Raw genomic sequence first — 25,803 nt, forward strand, 5'->3', positions numbered from 1 at the left:
CGGTCAATTGTGATCTTGTTCCTGTATGGTTTTCAATAAGCTTCCCCCCACAATCGTTTGTGTTTACATTGTCAGTCATTGTTCGAAACTGAAACAGATTGGTTCAAACATTTCAGGCTGCCCGGGAGTTAGAAAACAACCGTTGGCCCAACGCCTGGCTGTCAGCTGGATTAAGGTCCAAGAAAGCTCAATTCTAAAAAAAAAGCGTATAATGACTCTTGTTCAAAAGCTGAATGTGAGATTACATTTATTCTGCTGATCACATGGTGATTTCCACTTATGTTAGTTAACACACGAACAACAATCTAAATGTACATGTAACTACACGATCCTGAATGATTTTCTATTTTAGCTACATATGAACATAACATGTGTCATGAAAAAGCCTGAAATCAATAATTAAATGTGATTTGTTTGAAAATTATACTTGCAGCCGTCATAATCCCTAAATCCACTTTACATTGACAAGCATGTCTCATGTCTTATACAGATGTCAATATGGAAATGTTTCCTTTAACCTTTCGTCATATACTTTATCAAATCGCTCGCTCTGGGTCACAGTGAACCAGTTCTTCCAGTCACCAGTTGTACCTGTAACACATCATAGTTATGTAGTTTCATGAATATATTTGATATTCAAACGTGTATATTTCTTCATATCCTATAAAATATCGCAGTGCTGACTTGTCTGTTGTCAGCGATATGTCTTTAAACATCTAAACATCTGAGGCAATATCAAACAGGTAGAGACTGCAAGCTAGAGACAGGTACCTAGCCTAAGTGATCTGGTCCAATTACCTTTTCTGAAGTACCCACTGGAACCATCTTGCCAGTGAACGTGGTAGGTTTGATCTTTAATTTTCTCGTTAGCGTGCTTGAGATTTTTGAAAGAGCAAGCATCGGATATTGCCTGGTATGTGTGATCCGATAGAGGGCGCCCCAGGTATTCTGCCATTCTTCTTACTTCGTTAACGCAATCCTTAACAAGATGCAATTTCATTAGAAAGGTAAATGTCAAGTACTGACTGTCCATATCTTAATATAAACATCTACGTAGTAGTAGTATACAAATAATTACACTTGAGGAGGTCAATATGCGACCCGAGGACCCGACCACAGATGTGCTCCGGTCAGACCGCCGGGGGTCGGGTCCGAGGGTCCTTCTTAAAAAAATATTTATTTTGTCAAGAGTAATCATGCGTTTTGTTCACTTTCTTTGTTTCATTACAGTAACGTAGCTGCGTACAGTACCAGACGCCATCTTGTTTTCTAGCATACGAGTCAATATTCATCACGGAACAGGTCAATACTGAGCATGTGACGAGACAATATTCAGGTCAGTGTCAGTCACATGATATCGGGGTCTTCATTGAAATGTATCGTTTCGTCACATTGAACGGATTCACCAATGTAATTGCAAGTTTCTTAATAGAGGTATAACAATGCCCAATAACGCAATGACAGCACAACACAAAGAAAGCATATTCTGGAAGTGTTTGATCGATGCATCTCTAAGCATCAATGTATACGCCCCATGCTTCCAGATTGCAACGGGCGTGGCCACTACCCTTATCATCATCCTTCACATTGATATGGAATATTACTTTTATTTTGAGCTGAAGTATGTATATTTATTTCGAATGGCGACAACCTGTTCAAATCGTCTTTCTGATTATCATATCTATGAAATGGGATACATTTAAGAATTGTAGGATTATTAGTTTCTCAAGAATCGTTAATTTGCCAATACCTTTTTCATGTCTTCATACTGCAGTCTGCAAATTTCACTGTCTTTTTGAGCTTCAGAAAGGTTGGTCCACTCAATTGTGTGTTCGAAATACGGACCAGCGGGTACTTGAACATATCAACAGAAACGCGTTAATATATTATGCCAGTGGTGTAAATACTGTTAAACATACGTATGTTGTGGTGATCTTGTTGTTGAAGGTGATGGCGAAGTGTGAAGACAACGTGTGCAAATTCTCTCAACATGGTCAACCAGAACTATCAGTGATGAGCGGGCTATATATCTTGATATACAGAAATATTTCAAGACGCCAACAATCTAGCTAGATGTAGCTAAGAAGACATGGTAGTTCGGTTTAAACAAAGCAATTTAACTGTACATTTAATATGCCACCTTTTCTTGGTAGTCTTTTCTACTTTATGAACAATAAATGGCACGCCCTTCAAGGTAAACACTTACACCATCCATTGAGAAACAGATCTATAAAGTCGTCCCAGGTGCCGGTGTAGGAACGTTGCCCTAAAGGGTTGTCCTTCCAGATCTGTTTGCTGAAATGACTGAAGAACGACACAACGCAATCCTTCGCATTCCTCCTGACGAACACCACCTTGCACCTTTGGTTCCACACTGCATCTGGTAGTTGGCTGAAGTCATGGTTTGCGTGATTACAGTATTCAATTGGATATGCAACTATTGTAAACCAACCGTAAAATCAAAAAATCAAAACATACATGGTAGATATTAACATATACACCTGGGAAAAAGATTAAGCAGCGCCTGAGATATAACATGTCACAATTAATTTTAGATGTAATGAAAATTATGATTATGACAAGACTGGTGTCCCATCCGTACGAATGTGAACCATACTGGTTTAACTGACGACAAATTAACCAGTGTATCGACGTCCAGCATGCATTTCATGCGATCTCCAAATTGCAGTATGTTCAGGCATCAAATTTTGGGTATCTAAATACGATGTCTTGCATTTTTTCACCATTTCATGTGAATGTGACACAAAAAAAGATGTCAAATAATCAGAATACATTCCATAGGTTGTCCTCCAAAGCTATCGGGCGCCACGTGGACTACCATTACACAGTAGTCAGCCACAGTGAGAATACATCCATAGACTTCCACAGTCAGGTCGACCTCCTATGATGTACCAGCGTTACGCCAGGGTCCTGCTTCATTTAGTTTTTTGCAACGAGTCATGTTCTGAAGCAACAATGAATCCCCAAAGGACCTTTGGGAACCCTCTGAGAGTAGCAAGAATAACGTCCAAAAGGGCAATCAGTCGCCCTACTAGCAGAGATCACTATCAAAGGTTCCGTTTGGCATGGTGTTTTGCCCAATTGAATCTGGGAACCTAGCAGAAGGCCCATAGGTCGGACGAAAGCAAGTTCCTGCTCCATGTTTCGTCTGGACGACTGAGGGTTTTCAAATTGGAGGCAAAGAAAAGCGACATGTACATTCAGGAACATCAGGTCAACTGTCCCTTATTGGGTGAAGCTCGGTATTGATTTGTACTGGACCTGGATCTGAGATGCCAGGAAACAAATTGTTGTTCCCCATTTCGACTACCACACACCTGTGACAAGCACTCAGTTCATTGATGATAAAGGCCAGACCCTATCGTTCCCGCATGGTGACAGTCGAAACCAGAACAACGCTGTTACGACTCTGCCTTGTCCCGCCATCTTAATCTGCTGGAACACATTTGTGACATCCTCGGGATCTTTACATCGAGGGTGACTGCAGTTGCCCCTTCAGAAAATCCGATGGGAAGAGACGTAAAGGGCTTTCTCGCTACTGACTGTTTGAACTATGGGTGTCATTTAGGAACTCTAAGTGACATTTTTATCTAGAAATAGCCAACAGAAATCGTTGTTTGACCTTTGCAGCACAATACCTAAAAGAGTTGTGGCTTACAATATCGTAAATAAAACCTAACCTCAGGTGTTGTCAAAGGGTTGTTCTTACTTGAATCTCTGCACTTTTACACAGCAATCTTAATTCAAAATATACATATAGTTCATAAAGGTCATTGTGTATGCATAGTATTTTGTTTCAATAAAAGCAATGAATACGGTATTCTGTCGCTGGATTTTCTAGTTCATTCTAGATCACCTTGACTGTCGCATTGCAGGAGTACCGGCGTGTGGCTTTTTTTGCAATTTGTGAGTGGCGGGTGCTGTCGGTAAGGCAGGACATGCTAAACCTCTTCATGAACTTCTGGTGTCATCACTGATTGTGTCAGTAACTTCATTCAAGCACTTGTTTAAATGGACATAGAAAACGTATCTTTGGCCGTATTTCAAACACTATTTCATGTTCATTTTATGATTATTGTTTGGAAAATAATCCTTTTTGTTATGATCAAAATTTCGCTGATTTGCATTTAATTTTGGATCATATATTATGCCCTACCTTGGACGCAGATGAGTGTGGAATATCCTTGGTGATGCCAGTTCCTCCAGTTCTTCCTGGGTTCTGTATTCGAGCCAGGCAGAATTCTGCCAATGTTTGGCGTACTCAGCCTTGCCTGCCACAATCATGTTGAGGATATCCCACGTCCAGTGAGTGCCTTGAGAGATGGTCACAGGAAATTCGTTATTTCAGACATACACCTATATACACCTCATCACGCACATCCTCTTAAATGTGTATGTAAGTGATTCCACATATTTATTCATAAATAACATCAAGACATAGTCTTGCTATGGTGTGACAAGCATACCTATTTCTATGTAAATGAAGGATATCATAAAAAAACAGCAGTACTCTAAATAATCGTTCGTGTTTATATTGACTATAAATAATACGTCAATCTTCAGTTCCTGGTTCTCATTCAGTGAATTGACATGGTTTTGTATTAATCAGAACCATTTTGGAACAGAATTCTGAGACTTCATAATTTCAATCAATTATGACGCCTATGTTTCCTATGTGAGAGCAAAGCCCAATGGAGGTGTTTTGACCTTTTAATCATTTATCAGTGTTGTTGATTTTTATGTGTTTTTTGTGCTTTTTAGAAGGAGGAAGGGTTTGTCTTTTTTGTTGAAGGTACATGATGTTATTTTTAACCATTTCCTTCAGGATATTACCTGACTTTGGGTACGTGCAAAGGAAAATATCATAGCCACGGATGGGGAGATCCTTTAACCACTTCAAGTTGTCCATTATCATAGCTGACTGCACAAATCCATCAATCATGACCAGGTCCACATTGATCCCTGTCGCCATTGCCTTCTCCGCTGGAGTCGACATCTTAACTAGTTATAACATGTTAAATTAACAGAAATACACTTCTAACATGATCCAATATTAAGTCTAAAAGCTCTGCCACAAATCAACAACCACATTGAAGATTGAAATTAAGTTGGTCCTTTTTCATTGGCCAATAGCTCAAGATGTGTACTACTTACTCTATAATATGTGCATCACTATCAGTATAGTCAATAACACTAGATGTGTAGTACTTACAGTATACTACTGTGTTTCACTACTAGGCTGGCTACTACTAGATGTGTACTACTCACTCTGTACTAATGTGCATCACTACAAAGTCTACGTATTAGTGTTAGGCTAGTTAGTAACACAAGAGGTTTACTAATTACTGCTGGACAAGTGACAGACATACAATTTGTACTTGTTCCTGTACACTGCTCTGAACCACTGAGATGCGTGTCAATAACACTGGCGTGTGCTATCTTCTGTTCGCCACCTTGGCTCACTCCACAATATATACAACTGTCAATCACTGTTAGACTAGTGAATACTATTAGATGTCAGCTACCACTATGTACATCAACAACATTACGTTATACTCCTTGATGACCAGTACTGTCAGGCTAGCAGACTCGATGTGTACTGCCCCTAGGTAGATCAACATTACATTATACTTCTTCATGGCCAGTACTGTCAGGCCAGCAGACTCGATGTGTACTGCCCCTAGGCAGATCAACGACATTACGTTATACTCCTTGATGACCAGTACTGTCGGGCTAGCAGACACGATGTGTCCTGACCCTAGGTATGTCAACAACATTACGTTATACTTCTTAATGACCAGTACTGTCGGGCTAGCAGACACGATGTGTCCTGACCCTAGGTAGGTCAACAACATTACATTATACTTCTTGATGACCAGTACTGTCGGGCTAGCAGACACGATGTGTCCTGACCCTAGGTAGGTCAACAACATTACATTATACTTCTTGATGACCAGTACTGTCGGGCTAGCAGACTCGATGTGTACTGCCCCTAGGTAGGTCAACAACATTACGCGTACTCTGGCAGATAGGTGGTACCCTTTACAGACACATGCTAAGGCAAGTTAGATGATCACATAAAAATGTGTATGATAATATGGTACAAGTCAAAATAGGGAATTTCATCGGACATCAGTATTGTGATTGACGAGTGAAATTTGGTAATGTCCACATGTCTACCATGAAACGTGTTCAGAAAAAGAGTCGTATGCCACTGTTTGTAATCTTCGTAGAAAGAGCATGCTCGATTTTACCTCAATCGTTGTGAAATGTAGACACCAAAGGCTTGGAGTTGTTTGAATATCGCTCGATGTAAAGGAAAAGTTAACTATTTGAAAGTTGAAGTCATCCTTCTTGTCATACATTCTTGTGGATAGTTTTTCATTTCATTCTGAATCCTCGTGCATAGAGCTCAATGTGAAACAGATGAAGCGGTGTAACTGGTAGCTCCAGGTGGGAGAAATCAGTGGAAGGAAAACTGGTTGCTTCGCCCTTACACTAGCTGAAACTACATTGTATTACTCAAATAACAACACTGTGCGTCCTTAATAGACTATCCCACAACTAATCAACGTCACATTTTACTTACATATCGCGGCGTCAGATCAGCGAAAGTTCAATGCTCGTTTCAATGTATCATCTAAAATATGCTGCAGTCCCCATACCTCATCCGTTGGTCACAATCACATTATTAAGAAGCAAGTACACCATGGGTCTTCGTAAATATGAATAGGCAAATATACCTTCCTTTGTCTACATTGCAGTATCTCTCGTACTCAATACTTATTGTACTTTGAACAGATTTGGAAAGGTAGTGTATTATCATATATTTGACTGGTTGCACTCAGCAATTTTCCAGCTTTATGACAGCGGTATAATCGTATAGATAAATGGTATGATAATGGTTGTATGTTTACGGATAAAGACCACAGGCAGTAGTTAAATTAACATAATGGCAAAATAATTGTGAAACAATATTTATCCATACATAAATTATTTTCTTTCATACAATAACGTATTGATCAACCAAGAACAGTTGTTATTATGAAAATGATAGAATACAGTTTTCCACACCAGTGTTTACGTTAATAGATCTATAAACCAAAAACATATTGAGGGCAATTCGTACTTACGAGAGATGGAATCAGCCTACTTTCACTGAATGTTGACATGACCATGACACTGCACATTAGCCTGGGCTGACACGGCTAGCAAAGAACCCAGGCCGAGGTGAAGTGAGTGGTAGTAGGGCGTTAATAAATCATACATCAATAGGGATGTTGATAGGGTAAATAGCCTTGTCAGATACAGAGCTACTCAGCTGGATGCCATGAGAAGACATGGCGAGATAGTAAAGGCTTGGCGAGACTGTACATACCAGAGCTCTAGTTTATGGACGTGTCACTACACTGAACAGAACATCCATGATATAAGTAAAATTCATTATATTTTGCTATAACATTCAGTATATTTCGTTCTAACATTGATTGATTAACCTGCCTGCAAATTTCAAAATGGAAATAGAAACAAATTCTATCCTTAATTAGTGTATTTTAGTGACATTCCAAAATTATTAAAAACTTAGTTACTAATACATTAATTCACTACAAATACATTTTTTGTGGGAAATATATTGCGCACAATCATATTGCAGTGTCTGTGTATAATAATAAGGGGCGGTCGGTGGCCTAGGGGTTAAAGCGTTCGCTCGTCACGCCGAAGATCCGGGTTCGATTCCCGACATGGGTACAATGTGTGAAGCCCATTTCAGGTGTCCCCGACGTGATATTGCTGGAATATTGCTAAAAGCGTCGTAAAACCTCAGTCACTCACTTGTATAATAATAAACATGTATCGTATACAGTGGTACAAATAGCTAAATATTGAAATTACTGTTAATGTGACACCATATACAGTATCTGCAGGATCCAATAGTTTGAAACTAGTAGTGTCCTTTCCGAATCACTATTTTTCGCAATAAATCGCATATCACATGTATCACAGACAATCCATGGTAAATACATCCAACGAGGTAATCCATTTCAGTTTCCTCTTTAACTGAATATGTCACTGAACAGCAAGCACATGCCCAACACTATTTGCCCTGTGTGCATCAAGGCACCACCAACAGTTTGTCAATTTTGCTGGCATCGTATATTGCTGTCCTGACTCCCTGTCGCCTCTCTACCTCCCAGTAACACTCTCCGTTTGTAATTTAGAAGTCGCCGATATCAATGACCATCTGAATGAATGACAGATGATATTGTCTTGCCGAGTATTGATGCCCTAAGGATCCAAAATATCCTTGCAATAATTATCACACAGTTTTAAAGCTGTATTTTATGACGTTAATTTTGACTGTCCACAAATATTACACTCATAATTAAAACTTTTCTTAATGTTCAGGATACGATATACTCATTTTACCGTACAACCAAGTAAACGTGGTAAATATTCCAAATTGAAACGATCCTCTATCAATCTTTCCGAGGCAAGTGCTCAAAATGAATAATGGATGTAAAGAGGGTCCCTATACCTTTAAATAACCTTTTCAGTGTCCTGAAACTTGAACCACAGACACTCCGGTCGGGAATGTTAGAATAAACATAAGTGTTTCACATCCGCTGTATTAAACGGGAACAATACGTCAATGGAGCAATAGGGTGTGAAAATACATTAGTTTTGGAAATAAATGTGATTTGTTCTCCAATCAAGGGGGAATATATCATGACGTCGCAAAAATGAAAAACGCAAGTTTTGTTATGTTTGTAGCTGACCCAACAATCACCCCACGTATGTACACTATATCCTGTCCATACGCTATCAGTCTTTTTGGCTTCCTCATCATGTGTTCTCTGTCCATCATCTGGTTACAGTATCCTCCTTCTGTTGTCATTGTTTAACCTACTGACGTTAATTTCTCTGATGAATGCAATTACCCCCCAACTAATATACAGGTTCTGTACCATGCTCATTATTCATCCTTGATTGACAACGGAATAAGGATCTATACCGAATCGTCGCCTTTACAGTAAAAAAATGAAGTTGTGAAGTACGTTAAATTAATTTGTAATTTGTCATCCCTCAACTTCTAAGAAATGCCTATCAAACAATTCAGCTGACCTAAGGTTAAAAGTGGTACGATACGTGGTGTATTGAGTGTGAAATGAAGCTGACATAGAGAAGCATTTAAGGTTGTTAGTGAATGTTGCTGTGATAGTAGCAAGTTTTAAACAACATTTCACCCCTTAGCAACAACGAACTGCACAAACTCGAAGGGCTGAGTGAGTATCGACTGTTTTATCTATGCCAGGCGAGCGATGTGACTGAATAGCACAGATTCTTTATTTGTTTCATATGTTAATGACAAGACAAATTCACTAAATCACCAGGCGATCTTGTCATCAAGTTGAATGTCCTTCTGTCATGTATACTACGAAAGAAGTGAAAATGCATGTCATCATATCCCAGTTGCGTGGATCGATGCGCATGTTGTTTATCCATCTGTCTATCTGTAATACTGCTGTTTGCGGCGCTAAACACCAAACAAACAACGTCAAGCTGACGTGGTCCATGTTCACAGGAGACCGTGAAATGAAGCTGGTGTTCACCAAGCGCCTGTGCTTGCCCGACGACTGTTACTTTATAGATATTAATAATACATAATTAACAATCTATGCTCGTTTGATTCACCTATATGGAACAGCCCAGACTATTTTTTTAAATGGCCTGACGAACGTGTCAGAGATAAACCTGATATGACGGCATAACGAATAAGAATATCAGGCGTTGCCGAAACACGCTCTCGCATGCGATGATGGGAACGGGACTAATATATTCACTAATTCAGGTCATTGTTATCGTAAATAGGGTAATTGTGACACATGTATTCTCATTTGTAAGCTGCGGCATTCGGACATAGTAAGCCTTAAACCTTGGCCCTCGCACTTGTTGGATGCAACGAAATAAAAATATTTATTTTTCACATATAAAAACTGTTGGGAGGGTTTAGCTTGTCTGATATACTAATATGGGCGAAGATTCCTGACATTTGGCATGTGAAAACGTGGTTGCCTGTATATCTGCCTTACTTAGACGATTTGAATAACATTTAGTGTTTATGTTAAATATGTAGGTCTCACATCTATTGGGTATCACAGGTAAATATACGTGTGGTGCCTTGTCTCAATAGTGTTATTTATGCTGCAGTGCATTGACTTTGCATGAAAGGTTACAACCAAAGATACTGATCAGTGATGATACCAACGAATCTGAAGACTTGTGCTGACAGTGCTGTATCCAATTGTCTAAATGCAGAATCGTTTTTGAATGAGTTCCAGAAAACCAAATCAATAGTCTCAGTGAAATGAGGAAATTGCTATTTGCAGTTGTGAGATCTCGATGACATGATATGATGCCATCATGACATCAATTCCATTAATACTGCGCCAGATTCCACTCAGTGAATGTTCATGGTACCACATTCCTATTTCCAGTGGATCAGTGTGTATTCGATTTCCATCATCACACTTCCATCTCTCATCCTACCGGGTACCCATTCACGCCTGGGTGAGCAGATGCATACTCCCTTCCCTTTGTAATCGTGTGGAAAACATTACCAGACCATTACAGACCTCCTAAAAATGGAATACTTCTTCTCTATTCGCACATACTGTCTTGGGTGTCTGTCCTCGTGATCTGCGGTCTCTTGCATGTGGATACAGACGGCATTCATCGAAGCAGTGAATTCGTTGTCAACTCGCAAGATAATGACGATGTCGTGCGATGCACCACGCTAATTTTACCCTTTGGTATTCTGCAGTATGCAAGCTACGATTTATCGCTACGGGCGATATCGAGCAGCCCTTAAACATGTCCTCTGTTTCTTTGTTGACATCCTGCTTGTCGGTTTACAGTCCAGACTAGAGTGTAAGTCGCATGAATTCAAACGTCTTTCTCAGTTGTACATATCCGGGAACATCACTAACATCGAGATATAATGTATTCTTCATTCTATAATTTGCATGAAGAATTCTACCGAACGCACAAGCAACAATACAAATGTGGCCATAACATTTTGGATACAACTGTATCTAGTTATCAGCTTAATGACAACACGTTTTATATATGAAACAACATGAAATGACATTTCGATACTAATTGATACTTTTGTACATTAACACCTAATATATTCATAATTTTAATGTAAATGCAAATAGACAAAGATTATTCATGTTTCAACCGACGTCAGTATGGGAATCTTTCCTTTAACCTCTCTTCATGTACTTTATCAAATCGCTCGTTCTGGGCCACAGTAAAACAGTTCTTCCAGTCACAAGTTGCCAGTCACCTGTAACACAACACATGTATTAGTTTCATGAATATATTTGATACTTTAACTTGTATATATCTACATTTCATGTAAAATACCGCAGTGCTGACTTGTTTTATATAATCGGTATATCTAGTGGAAACCTCGGTGGCTGAGTGGGTTAGATCGCTGACTTTGAGTGCTGGCGATTAGGTACCTAACTCTGAAAGAGTGGGTTCAAATCCCGAATGGGACTCAACGCGAAAATGCACTATAATTTGTACTTTTCGGAGGAATTGTTATCCCAAATATAAACTTGATATTTTTTCAAACCTTAAAATATATGTGACAATTACAAAGAGACAGAGACTGCAAACTAGAGACAGGTACCACGTCTTGTGATCGGGTTTTAGTTTCAGTTGTCCAGTTTCCTTTTCTGGAGTATCCACTTGAACCATCTTGCCAGTGAAAGTGGAAGGTTTGATCTTTTATTATTTCATTTGCGCGCTTGAGATTCTTAAAAGAGCAAGCATCGGATATTGACTGGTATGTTTGATCCTGTAGAGGGCGCACCAGGTAATCTGCCATTCTTCTTATTTTGTAAACGCAATCCTGAAAAAAGTACAACTTAATGAAAATGGTCACCGTCAGGTATTTTCCCTACTTGTATATGTTATGTATTTATATGAGCCTGGTCGTGGGAGCACCTTTTGATACTGCTTGTATTGTAATATATCAGTGTACATCAGATATTAATATTGGTACTGTAATATATCAATATACATCAGATATTGATATGGGTACTGTAATATATCAATATACATCAGATATTGATATTGGTACTGTAATTATCAATGTACATCCGGTCTGTACCCATTGTATTAGTATACATTTCTGCAAATCGGATCTTAATATTTTGTATTGTAATATATCAATGTACAGTACATCTTAATATTGGTACTGTAATTATATATGTACATCAGATCATAATATTTGTACTGCAATGTATCTGTGAACATCAGATCTTGATATTGGGACTGAAATGTTTCGATGTACATTATATAGTGATATTGATACTGTGATATATATGTACGATCGACTATTGTGATGAACACGACACTTCTTGTATCTTGTTTTATCTGATTGACAAAGACGGGTTTATGTTTTCATTTCACATAAAGGGTTCCGCTACTGTTTAAGAGAATTCCACAACTTAGCACCAGAAATTCTATTCCAATTTGTTTTTGTGTTGGGTGTCCTTTATGTGCATATTGCGTCGACATCTTAACTAACGTACTAAAATAACAGAAATACTTGAAATAAAGGAATAAAAACATTGATGTCAGTCATTCTCATTCATTCAATATGTGTAGTCAAGAACACCAGATGTTTACTACAGACTGTGCACTTCAATGCGCCAGTGCCAGGTTAGTCAATAACACCAGATGTGTACTACATACTGTACACTACTGTACTCGCTGCCATGTTAGTCAATAACACCAGATGTGTACTACATACTGTACACTACTGTACATCACTGCCAGGTTAGTCAATAACAACAGATGTATACTGCTTACTGTACACTACTGTACATCACTGCCAGGTTAGTCAATAACACCAGATGTGTACTACATACAGTACACTACTGTACATCACTGCCATGTTAGTCAATAACACCAGATGCATACTGCTTACTGTACACTACTGTACATCACTGCCAGGATGGCCAATAACACCAGATGTATACTGCTTACTATACACTACTGTACATCACTGCCAGGTTGGTCAATAACACCAGATGTATACTGCTTACTGTACACTACTGTACATCACTGCCAGGATGGCCAATAACACCAGATGTATACTGCTTACTATACACTACTGTACATCACTGCCAGGTTGGTCAATAACACCAGATGTATACTGCTTACTGTACACTACTGTACATCACTGCCAGGATGGCCAATAACACCAGATGTATACTGCTTACTGTACACTACTGTACATCACTGCCAGGTTGGTCAATAACACCAGATGTATACTGCTTACTGTACACTACTGTACATCACTGCCAGGATGGCCAATAACACCAGATGTATACTGCTTACTATACACTACTGTACATCACTACTAGGTTAGTCAATAACACCAGATGTATACTGCTTACTATACCCTACTGTACATCACTACTAGGTTAGTAAATAACACCACATGTGTACTACATACTGTACACTACTGTACATCACTGCCAGGTTAGTATTACATCAGATGTGTACTACATACTGTACACTACTGTACATCACTACCAGGTTAGTCAATAACACCAGATGTGAACTACTTACTGTACACTACTGTACATCACTGCCAGGTTAGTCAATAACACCAGATGCATACTGCTTACTATACACTACTGTACATCACTACTAGGTTAGTCAATAACACCAGATGTATACTGCTTACTGTACACTACTGTACATCACTACTAGGTTAGTCAATAACACCACATGTGTACTACATTTTTATACTTCACAGCATCACTGCCTGGCTAGTCAATAAATCCCGGTGTGTACTACTTACTTTACGTTAATATGTATTACCACTTGACTATAAATGAATAGAAATACATTAGATGTGAATTACAATTACGTAGACCAATACTATGCATTATATTATTTCAATCCAATACAGTGCGTCACTGTCACTGTCAGAGACCAGATGTCACTAATAGACTATACCCCAAGTAATCAACATCACATTGTACTGTCACATCAAGGAGCTAGATCAACTACATTTAAATGTTGTTAAAAGTCGCCCGTTTCAATGTACTATCTCAAATAGACTAGGGACACAATACCTCACCCGTTTGACAAGATCAGATCTTTAGCGGCAGTTATGTGGGTCACGGGTCTATGTAAATATGTCTATGCAAACATATCCTCAAGCGTCTTTTCCTTAGGCAAACAAACTGATCTAATACTCATTGCTCTTGTGCTACATGGGGCGATGAGTGTTATAATCTTGCTCTGGGGAGGAATCAGCCTACTTTTATTGAATGTTGACATGACCATGACCATGACACTGCACATTCAATGTTAGACTGGGGCGACACAGGGACACAGATAACCCAGACTGAGGTGAAGTCTGTGATCGTATAACTTTAATAAATGAGTGAGTGAGTGAGTTAAAATTTACCGTCACATCGGCGTTTTTTCATCCATATCGTAACGAGAAAAAGTACCATATTCAAAATACATATATTTAGACCATAAAAACCTGTCTTCGAAGGACAGTAAAATAACTAGATGTATCACAGATTTTATTTAAAACTAGCTGATAATCATTTAAATATAACTCCATACGTTACAATACAAGATAAAAATGAGCTATATATCGCCAGCCACTGAAGGTAGATCACCTAACTGGAGTCCATGCTCTAATAAATGATCCTGTAAGAGCGCAGTCGGGATGATGGCTGCTTACGTTTCGAATGCTTTTTATCAGAACTGTTCACTTTTGGTGATATGGTAGTGCAGTCGTGTACGTTCATTCATGAACAACATCTCCCGAAACAGCGCCACAAAATACGCTTCGAAGGGGACACTAATGGCACAACCGGATCATCCCAAGTAAGGCTAAATATCTGTTCAGATAGTTTAAATATACTTCATTTCACAACGCTTATACCTTTACGTTAAATCAAATTGAAAGTTGCGAAAGTGGTCGGGTGCGTCACGCTCATGGGGGCCCTCGCTCTATTGATCGGTAGTCGTACATTGTAAATGGATATCGCTCGATTATATAATGTTTGTAGAAGCTGTATGCATAACTTATATAGAATGCAAACTGAATTTGATGCCTGTGACTATTTTGTTTGGTTTAATAAAGTGTTTCTAAATATCTCTCGTTCTCATTAAATTCTTCAGTTCTACCTTGTGGTTGCAAAAGGAATGACGTCTCGCGATTTTTATGAATGAAAAAAGTAGTCCCTGTGTGACAGAGGTCACGGTTGTCCAATCAAAACGAATAAAACAAGGTCAACCTTGTACGACACACGTGTGACGTACGGATTTAGTATCTCACCACCTGTATCTTCACCACGTGGGTAATAAATATACATCTTTTTCAAGTTTATGTTTATTCTTTATCTACGAAATTGTAAATCAACACACACGCAACAATAGAAATCTGACTTTAACATTTTAAATACAGTTCTATCATCATAATAACAACACATGGCATAGCAATGCTAATTAAATGTTATTCGTTTGTACCTAAAATCTGCTGTAGTCATGGTCCCTTCGTAAACACAAATGGACACGCATGTCTCATGTTTTCATCCATTGTCAGGATGGGTATGTTTCCTTAAACCTTTCTTGTATCTACAGTTCTGTTTTATCTGGATATTAACAATGCTGTTATCAGAAGCATGAAAGGACGTTGCAATAACAATTACAAATGGTCCGTGTGTACGTAACACCTTCAATATTCATAGACCCTATAACTATCAAAATGAAAGTGACAAGACCCTTTCCATTTCCTGTCGATTGTGCAGATAAACTCATATTGAGAAAGATCATTCATGTCTTCCACCAATGTCAATATGGAAATGTTTCCTTTAACCTTTCTTCATATACTTTATCAAATCGCTCGCTCTGGGCCACAGTGAACCAGTTCTTCCAGTCACCAGTTGTACCTGTAACACAACATATTTTTTAGTTTCATTACTATATTTGACACTCCAACTTGTATAATGTTACATATCCTGAATAAATGTTTTAGTGCCGACTTGATTTACATAGGGGGTATGTCTTTAAGTATTTATATATTTGAGATCATTACAATTGTGCAGATACTACACAGGTACTTTGCCTTGTGATTATGTTTTAGCTTCAGCTGTCCAATTATTGTACCTTTCCTGAAGTATCCACTTGAACCATCTTGCCACTTAATGTGGAAGGTTTGATCTTTCACTTTTTCGTTTGCGTGCTTGAGATTCTTAAAAGAGCAAGCATCGGATATTGCCTGGTATGTTTGATCCTGTAGAGGACGTCCCAGATAATCTGCTATTCTTCTTATTTCCTGAACGCAATCCTGAAAAAGGGAATGATGGCATGATAGTGTATACTGTTATTTTTCTTTTCTATGTATGCATGTTCTTTGGAACACCTATTGATTTGATATATATCTATATATACTAACGGAATATAGTAGCTTTGCTTCATATAAAGTTCAATAAAAAAATATTTATTCAGAAATTTAATAATGCATCTTTCACAGCTTAATATTATTCATGACGGCATGTCAACTTTAAGGTCGTGATGAACAGTTTGCACGTGCATGTTAAACACAAGTTTGTTGTTTACGTATTTGTTGGGAGCACGATATTTACACACGTGGCGTGTGAAAGGGGAAAGCGTTCAAAGAGTGTTAGCTATTAGGTGCACATAAAAAATAATTTAATTTTGTTTAACCGTAAATAACGCTTACACAATACCACGGATTGCTGAAAAACAACGTGTACCCGCCGTGACTATGCTGGAAACAGAAATCACGCAAAACGAGTGAGTGAGTGAGTGAGTGAGAGAGTTGGGTTAAACGCCGCTTTTAACAGTATTCCAGTCATATCACGGCGTGTCAGCTTAATGTGGGAAGAAAGTCCGAAGTGATGCAGGTCTCAGACGTTTACCACTTCAGTGAAGCCCACAAGCACGGGTATGGTGCTGACAAACCTAGAAACATAATCGGGGCGAACCGGGATTCGAACCCACAATCATAGGTTTCTGGTGTGCCTAAGAGACGCAATTCTCCACAGCGAATCGCGGCGCCTTAGACGACTGGGCCTACCGTTTCCCCCGACGCAAAACGAAGTTGACAGACATTGTAATGTTTATCGAACCACAATATCATCTATTTGGAGACGTTATCAACAGTAGGGACAAACCTCATGACTTGTCTCGGCCATGTCGTTAATTAATGACATCACGTCAATAAGAAAACCATAATCGGTTGGTGCATCTACGGAATTGAAACCAAACTGCAACATTAACAGCTCGGATAATTCCTGGTTTGAGATTCATTTGTCGCAGAACCGTACGCAACTGGTTAAGGGGGCACAACTTCCGGGCCAAACATCCAGCGATACTCACACTATCACTGTCAAGTACGCCTAGCTTGATGTAGACAGTATCTGAGGTTCAGACCGACAGACAGGTACAGTATATTGTCCAGGTCCAGGTTCATCTGAACAGCTCTGATTGTCTTGCAAGGGTCGACAAGCATCCAGGAGAACGTTTGAGCAACGTTTGTCATCAGTATTGGGGTGGAAGTGTCATGGGAGAACACAGCTCACAGGATTTATGGAAATTGGATAGAGTACGCTATCGGAAGGACATCGTTGAAGATCATGGATCTATCCTTTGTTGTTGTTTGTTTGTTTCTTTTGTTTTTGTTTGTTGTTTAACAATACACTCAGCAATATTCCAGCTATATGACGGCGGTCTGTAAATAACCGAGTCTTGACCAGACAATCCAGAGATTGACATCATGAGCATCGATCCATGCAATTCGGATACGATGGCGTACATCAACCAAGTCTGCGAGCCTTACCACCCGATCCCGTTAGTCGCCTCTTACGACAAGCATAGTCGTCTGGTACAGCATGAATGGGTTGCTGAAGACCTATTCCAAACCCGGATCGTCACGGGATCCTTTGTGCAAATACACAATGTTACGTTGGAGTAGGATAATTCCCACCCACACGTTGCAACAAACGTTTTGGGGCAGCACAAAACTGCTTTACTCCCATGTTGGCTGTTTCTCCAGTCCTCTATCCCTATAAAACATGTTTGAAATAAGATGCAACGACGCCTGCAGCAGTATCAGAACCATCCAGTTATGCCAGCTAAGTTGGGCCAATCGGATCAACATACCCAAGGCTCTTTTCAATAACCTGATGTCTTCAACGCCGTATCGACGTAAACGGCTGTCACACCGGATATAGACATTGTTAACTGAGTTGTTACACCACCCTCTTTTTGGGCGTATCGCTCCATCTCCTGTTACCATGATTGGATATTGTCAATGAATTTGTCATGATGAAACATTAATGAGATGCATTTCCAAATGACATGTTTCTTTCAACGACATAACACTCATACCACTTTGCAAAAAACACTACTACTTCTTTGCGTTTGTATACATCAGATCTTGGTATTGGATATCTAAGAATTGGATATCTGAACGTAAGCATCGGTGTGCATACTGTGTAAAGCCGCATAAAAATAACAATAAGAGCTTCACAGACACGCTATATCAAAAACTATAGATGGACTTTTTTGCCTGTATTGCGTACATGTTGTTCATGGAACGGAATTTATCATTACGCTTTCCAGTTGACATTAATTGAGCAATACCTTCTTCATGTCTTCATACTGGAGTCTGCAAATTTCAAAGCCTTTGTGAGCTTCAGAAATGTTGGCCCACTCGATTGTGTGTTCGAAATAGGGCACACCGGGTACTTAAAAATAAAGCAAAGGAAACGTGATTTGGTTGGTTGGTTAGTTGTTTAACGCCGCATTCCACAATATTCCAGCTATAAGACGGCGGTCTGTAAATAATCAAGTATGGACCAGACAATCCAGTGATTAATACCATGAGCATCGATCCACGCCGATGACATGCATCAACCAAGTCAGCGTGCCTGACCACCCGATCCCCTTAGTCGCCTTTTACGACAAGCATAGTCGCCTTTTACGACAAGCATTGGTTGCTGAAGATCTATTCTATCCCGGATCTTCACGGGTCCAAGGAAACGTGACGTAATTATGGTGATGATTATGGTAATAATGTTCTTGATAGTTATGGGTGGTAAAGAAATTCAGGTTTTACTTCGTTTCTGTTTTGAAAACGGACATTTATGAAACAGTCACTATCTAAGATAAGTATCATGTGTTTGAACAAGTGTATGCAAATATGCGCAAATACTCTCAAACTTGCAAACACGTCTGTTCAAACAACTTAAGAAAGACCTCTTTCCATGATGCATTGGGCAGGTGTCTCTCAACTTGGTGACCATAGATAAAGTTACATCTCAAACTACAACACTTGAGGGAAGTTTGTAAAACATGACAGAAAATATCTCTGCTCTTTATTGCGAAAACAACTAGTAAAATGCTAGACTTTCTTATCTCAATCGCCAAAGGTTCAGGAAAGTTTGCCAAAATTGAACGCAATTGTCTCTTAAGTTTATTGCGGAAACAATGTGTTAAATGATGTGCTTCCTGATAGATAACATCAAGGTGAAATTTGGGGACAGGACATTTTGGTAGATAAAGAAAGAAGACACTACCACGGAAACCAATTGTGACAACCTTGGTGATCTGTTTTTTAATACAAATCAAAACATTGAAACATATTTCGTTTGGCAATGAAAAGGGTTACCGCAGCTATTATTTAAGGGAAACACTTACAAGATCCGTCCAGATAAAGATCAATGAAGTCGTCCCAGGTGCCGGTGTAGCTTCGTTTACCTAAAGGGTTGTCCTTCCAGATCTGTTTGCTGAACTGACTGAAGGACGACACAACGCAATCCTTAACATTCCTCCTGACGTACACCACCTTGCATCTTTGGTTCCACACTGCATCTGGTAGTTGGCTGAAGTCACGCTTTGCATGATTACGTTATCCATTTTAAAATGCGGAAATCCGACCGCCAGACAGAAAAAAATCATTCTTTCCCTGTGTTAACCATTTATTTTTTAATTTACGTAGTTACATCTTCTGTGATGTGTTCCTTTTTCTTGTGTGTGTGTGTGTGTGTGTGTGTGTGTGTGTGTGTGTGTATATATATATATGTGTGTGTGTATATCCTTACACATACGGTATAATTCTAAGATATACATTCTTCTATATGCATTATACATTCTTCTATATACAGTATACATCCTTATGTATACACTATGCATTCCTGTACATACATTACATTTATATATATACATATACTTTTATATACATATACATATATATATACATTCTCATATATACATTATTTGACTACTTGTATTTAGCTTTTGTGTCTGATATTGCCTACCTAGGAAGTAAATGGGTGTGAAGGATCCTTGGTGATGCCAGTTCCTCCAGTTCTTCTTCAGTCCTGTATTCCACCCATGCAGAGTTCTGCCAGTGTTTGGCGTACTCAGCCTTGCCTGCCACGATCATGTTGAGGATCTCCCACGTCCAATGTGTACCTTATGTATGTTACAATTACGCATCAAAATATCAATCTTAACCGCATGTAAAAATTCATTTTATTGTTTTTGGTTATTTACACACTGTGTTGTGCTATATGATATTTCTAGATTATTTTAGTCAGAAACATATTGAGTCGTGCCTGTAATAATCTGACCTTCTTTCTGTAAAGTGAAACGAACTGAAGCAGACATAATGTGCATAATCTTTCATGTCCACTCTAAACAGCTGTCCTTGCTCCATCACTCAATTTTACAAATGCTCTCTTATTCCATCTTGTATCATATGTATTGCACGTAATTAAGTGACTTATAATGGATGCTTTACCAGTATGTGGACCCGTGAAGATTCCGGGGTAGAATAGGTCTTCAGCAACTCATACTTGTCGTAAAGGTGACTAACGGGATCGGGTGGTCAGGCTGGCTGACTTGGTTGATACATGTCATCGCTCCCAGTAGCGTGGATCGATGCTCATGATGTCAATCACTGGATCGTCTGGTCAAGACTCGATTATTTTACAGACAGCCGTCATATATCACCTTTTACGACAAGCATAGTCACCTTTTACGGCAAGCATGGGTTGCTGAAGACCTATTCTACCCCGGATCTTCACGGGTCTCATTACAATGGAATAAAGGTCAATGATATTTTCAATTACCAACAGGACATTACCTGACTTTGGGTATGTGCAGAGTAAGATGTCATCGACACGGATAGGAATACACTTCACTTTCTTCAACCTGTCTACTAGTATAGCAGCCTGCACAAATCCATCAAGCATCACCAGGTCAGCATTGAACCCTGCTGTCATTGCTTTCTCCGCTGGCGTCGACATCTTAACTAACATATTAAAGTGAATGAGTCAATTGGATTTGAACAGTATTCCACGTATATCAGCGTGAAGAAGGAAAGCCCGAAGAGATGCCAGACTTCGACGTTTACAACTTTGGTGAAAGCCACAAGCACTATATGATGCTGATAAATCTAGAAATATAATGGGGGCGGACCAGGATTCAAAACCACCAATTTGGGGGAACTCTGTACACCGAATTGCAGCCCCTTTAGACGAATGGGCCATCCGTGCCCCCATATTAAAGTAACAGAAATACAATTTTATCATGATCTGATATTATTTCATGTCATAAACAAATGGACATGTAAACAGTTCGAAACATCAACAAGCAGTGTCATTATGTTCACCCTGGCCTTTTTTTCTGCCTGCATATTACAAATAATGTGTTGGTGGGCGCATTGGTTTAACATCTTAAACTTACGTCGTTGTGGTATGCGTTGTTTTATACCCCAAAGCAGTATCCGTAGTTTTAATTAAATTGGGTTTAATCATGCGTTCAAGATTACCTGCGCTTATAAACTAACGTGCATGCAAGCGAGTGTATGTGTGTGCGTGCGTGCGTGCGTGCGTGCGTGCGTGCGTGCGTGCGTGCGATTTTTTAAATGTTGATCAAAATGTCGTTGGCAGCATCCTACCAGTTGGGATAACAACTTTAAACACGTGCACGTGTGTATTGATACTTGTACTGGTGTGAACTTTATTTTGTTGTCCACTGAGATACCAAGCCACATTTGTGACAATGATACACCAATCCAAGACGGTCAGTTCTTGCTTTATTCCTTATTTTGACAAAAGCCAGGCAGTGTAACAGCAAGTATAATTTTTTCACGTCATCTGCTATGACGCGTCCAGGGATTCGAAACACCGGCATCCGCTCTCCAGGCAATGCTCTTTCCACTAGACCATTGAGGCGGTCTCATATGCTTATATCAGTAAGGGTCTTAACGCAACTGTCAATACGAGATGCCATGACAATATACGTCCAAACTATTGTTGCCTGTAATGCCTTAAAATGGTCCGATCGCCTTAATTACGTAAACTCGATGTTTCTTACTATTAGTTTACTTACTGTTGATGATACACATGTACACATATACACTCTTCCAAAACATAGAAACGCACTGGTAGTATGTTGTTCTTGAACTCGACTACACAAAATCCTGTATTTAAATTGGACATATGTTATTTGAAATGTTGGTGACCTGATGTTCAACAAACGGTGCGTCAAAACGCAGCCATTGTCGAATGTAATGTCTCAAAGGGCATTGTTTTCACACTTGTTCAGCATTGTCATGGAGGAAAATAGTAATGCAAAATGCACGTGCAAGTTATGGCATTCGTAACTCTCAGTGGCTATAAAAAGGCAAGCATAAACCAATAAACAAATAAACAAATGGAAATGTAAACAGATCAAAACCTCTGCAAGCAGCGTTATCATGTTCACCCTGGCCTTTTTTTCTGCCTGCATATTACAAATAATGTGTAGGTGGGCGCATTGGTTTAACTTCTTAAACTTACGTCGTTGTGGTATGCGTTGTCTTATACCCCAAAGCAGTATCCGTAGCTCTACTCGCTCCTTGTCAACAATAGTACTAGGTCCGTGGTTAACACTGCATGATACTACTCAATCACATAAATGCAATCCTGGTCAAAACACTAGATGTATATTTCGTACTGTACACAACTGTCCATCACTGATGAGGTCGCCAATATGATCCGATGTGAGCTGCATACGTTTCACATCAATTCATTGCTGTCATGCTAGTTAATAACACCCGTCCGACAGCTTACTGCTTGAGTTGTCAACAATACAGGGTGTGTAATACTTATCGTACTGTTCGCCATAGCTCGGTTAATTAATATTTTTTATTATTAATTTGTATTTTAACGCCGCTCTAAGCGATATTCAAGCTATATAATGGCGGTCTGTAAACAGTCGAGCCTTTACCAGACAATCCAGCTATTGACGTCATGAGCATCGATCCACGCCATTGGGATACGACGACGTGAATCAACCAAGTCAGTGAGCCTGACAATACGATCCCGTTTGTCGGCTCTTACGACAAGCATAGTTTTCTTTTATGGCAAGCATGTGTTGCTGAAGACCTATTCTACCCCCGATCTTCACGGGTCGGTTAATTAATAACACCAGAGGTACACTACTTACTGTACTCTAAGTGTACTACATGTACGTACTACGTGTTACTGTGTTTCAATACTGTGCTGACCTCTACTACGTACTGTGCAGCGCCATGATTAAACACTAGTCTTGTACATACCACTGGATGGGTACTACCTACTTCATGGTTCTGGATCCGTGAAGATCCGGGGTAGAATAGGTCTTCAGCAACCCATGCTTGCCGTAAAAGGCGACTAACGGGATCGGATGGACTGGCTCGCTGTCTTGTTTGATGTAAGTCATCGTATCCCTATTGCGTGGATCAATGCTCATGATGTCAATCACTGGATTGTCTGGTCCAGGCTCGATTATTTACAACCAAGAACATACAAACAAACAACGTGTTACTGTCAATCACTGTATTCAGCTACAGACCGTATTCAACCCACGCTGACGGGATCGGATGGTTTTGCTAGCTGACTTGGTTGATGCATGACACTGTCCCATTTGCGTAGATCTATGCTCATGCTGTTGGTGTGTTGTTTAACGCCGCACTCAGCAATATTCCAGCTATATGACGGCGGTCTATAAATAATCGAGTCTGGACCATAAAATCCAGTGATTTGTATCATGAGCATCGATCCACGCAATTGGGATCGATGATATGGCTCATGATGTCAATAACTGGATCGTCTGGTCCAGACTCGATTATTTACCGAACGCCGCCATGTAGCAGGAATATTGCTGAGTGCAGCCAACAACCAGACATATTGTAGACTTATGGATACCTTTGCATGTGGTTGGTTGGTTGGTTTGTTGTTTAACGCCGCACTCAGCAATATTCCAGCTATATGACGGCGGTCTGTAAATAATTGAGTCTGGACCAGACAATCCAGTGATTGATATCATGAGCATCGATCCACGCCATTGGGATTGATGACATGCATCAACCAAGTCAGCGAGCCTGACCACCCGATCCCGTTAGTCGCCTTTTACGACAAGCATAGTCACCTTTTACGGCAAGCATGGGTTGCTGAAGACCTATTCCACCCCGGAATCTTCACGGGTCCCTATTGGAATGAGGGGGACATGAACCTTTGCATGTGTACTAACTAGGCATTAAAACACTACATTAGACAACTCGATGTGCAACACTGTGTGAGACTGTCAGACTAGCCAACGAAATGTGAACTACACTAGGCAGGTCTCTACCACATACATAGTACTACATTATAAATCATACATAGTACATTATGCTACTCAAATAACAATAATGTGTGTCACTAATAGACTGTCTTACAAGTATTCAACATTACAGTGTACTTACATTCGAGGGTCAACGATCGTTCAGTGCAGGTGGAGGTGTTTCCAGGTACAAGTTCACAGACGCTGCTGTCGCAATACACCGCCCGTTTAACACGACCACATTAGCGACAGTTTTCTGGGTCATGGGGGCTACGTGACTATTACTACTGTTGTGTAATGCGCCGCTGTGCCTCGATCGCAAACTCTTCACATCTTGAGGAATGCCAGTATGTTCACTTAATAGTTACACAGCCTGAGCTAAAGTGTCTTTTTCATTTGTTATATTGGGTGAAGAGGGTCATACTGTTGTAATAGAGAAGGAGTCTGCCTACTTTCACTGTTTGCTGACATATCCATGACACTGCACATTTGTGCTAAGTTTGGCGGACTATTAGTACAGGTTGATAGCGTAAGAGATTGCGAGCCGCAGCTGGGTATATTGCACGTCAAAAAGGTGACGTGTATGATCACTGACTGTTGCGCCATTCGACGTCTTAAAGAATATATGGATTGCAAACTAAACGTGATGCTTTTGATGAATCAAAACAAAGATCGCGTTATGCCTTAAAAGAAGCTCGTCAGTCGCATATTACGACAAGCATAATCACCTTTTGTGGCAAGTATGGATCGCTGAAGACCTATTCTACCCCAGATCTTCACGGGTCCACAAGTCATCACTATCTCATTGCACTTACATACCGAGGTGATAGATCAGCGAGAGTTCAATGCAGTTAGAAGTTGTCCGTTGCAGTGTATCATCTTAAATATACTTAAAGGGAACATCTGTCATTTCAGCTAAAAAGGAAATGACCATTTTTTGTTGCACGAGACACTGTTGCTGAACGCGGACAGCAAACTCATTCAAACTTTGCATTGTATATAAAACATTCCGTCCATGATGACACATCGAGGAGACCAATATACGTCACAGACATATGGTTTATTGTC

General features: G+C 39.6%; 1 protein-coding gene across 1 annotated transcript; it reads right to left on the reverse strand.

The window, feature by feature from the left end:
* Positions 1 to 441: 441 nt before the first annotated feature.
* On the reverse strand, positions 442 to 24,955 carry LOC139448822 (uncharacterized). Its single transcript, XM_071230351.1, has 13 exons — positions 24,878 to 24,955; positions 21,251 to 21,418; positions 20,421 to 20,577; positions 19,801 to 19,985; positions 18,745 to 18,848; positions 16,243 to 16,423; positions 15,942 to 16,025; positions 4,855 to 5,022; positions 4,178 to 4,334; positions 2,207 to 2,391; positions 1,751 to 1,854; positions 799 to 979; positions 442 to 591 (listed from the first exon to the last, which is right to left on the reverse strand). The coding sequence occupies exons 2-13, from the start codon at positions 21,411 to 21,413 to the stop codon at positions 494 to 496; spliced, it is 1,767 nt and encodes a 588-aa protein (XP_071086452.1). The 5' UTR covers positions 21,414 to 21,418; positions 24,878 to 24,955; the 3' UTR covers positions 442 to 493.
* Between the last annotated feature and the right edge of the window lie 848 nt (positions 24,956 to 25,803).

The sequence above is a fragment of the Haliotis cracherodii genome, unplaced genomic scaffold (assembly GCF_022045235.1).
Source record: "Haliotis cracherodii isolate W230 unplaced genomic scaffold, xgHalCrac1.p SCAF_7, whole genome shotgun sequence".
In the NCBI taxonomy this organism is placed as follows: Eukaryota; Metazoa; Mollusca; class Gastropoda; order Lepetellida; family Haliotidae; genus Haliotis; species Haliotis cracherodii.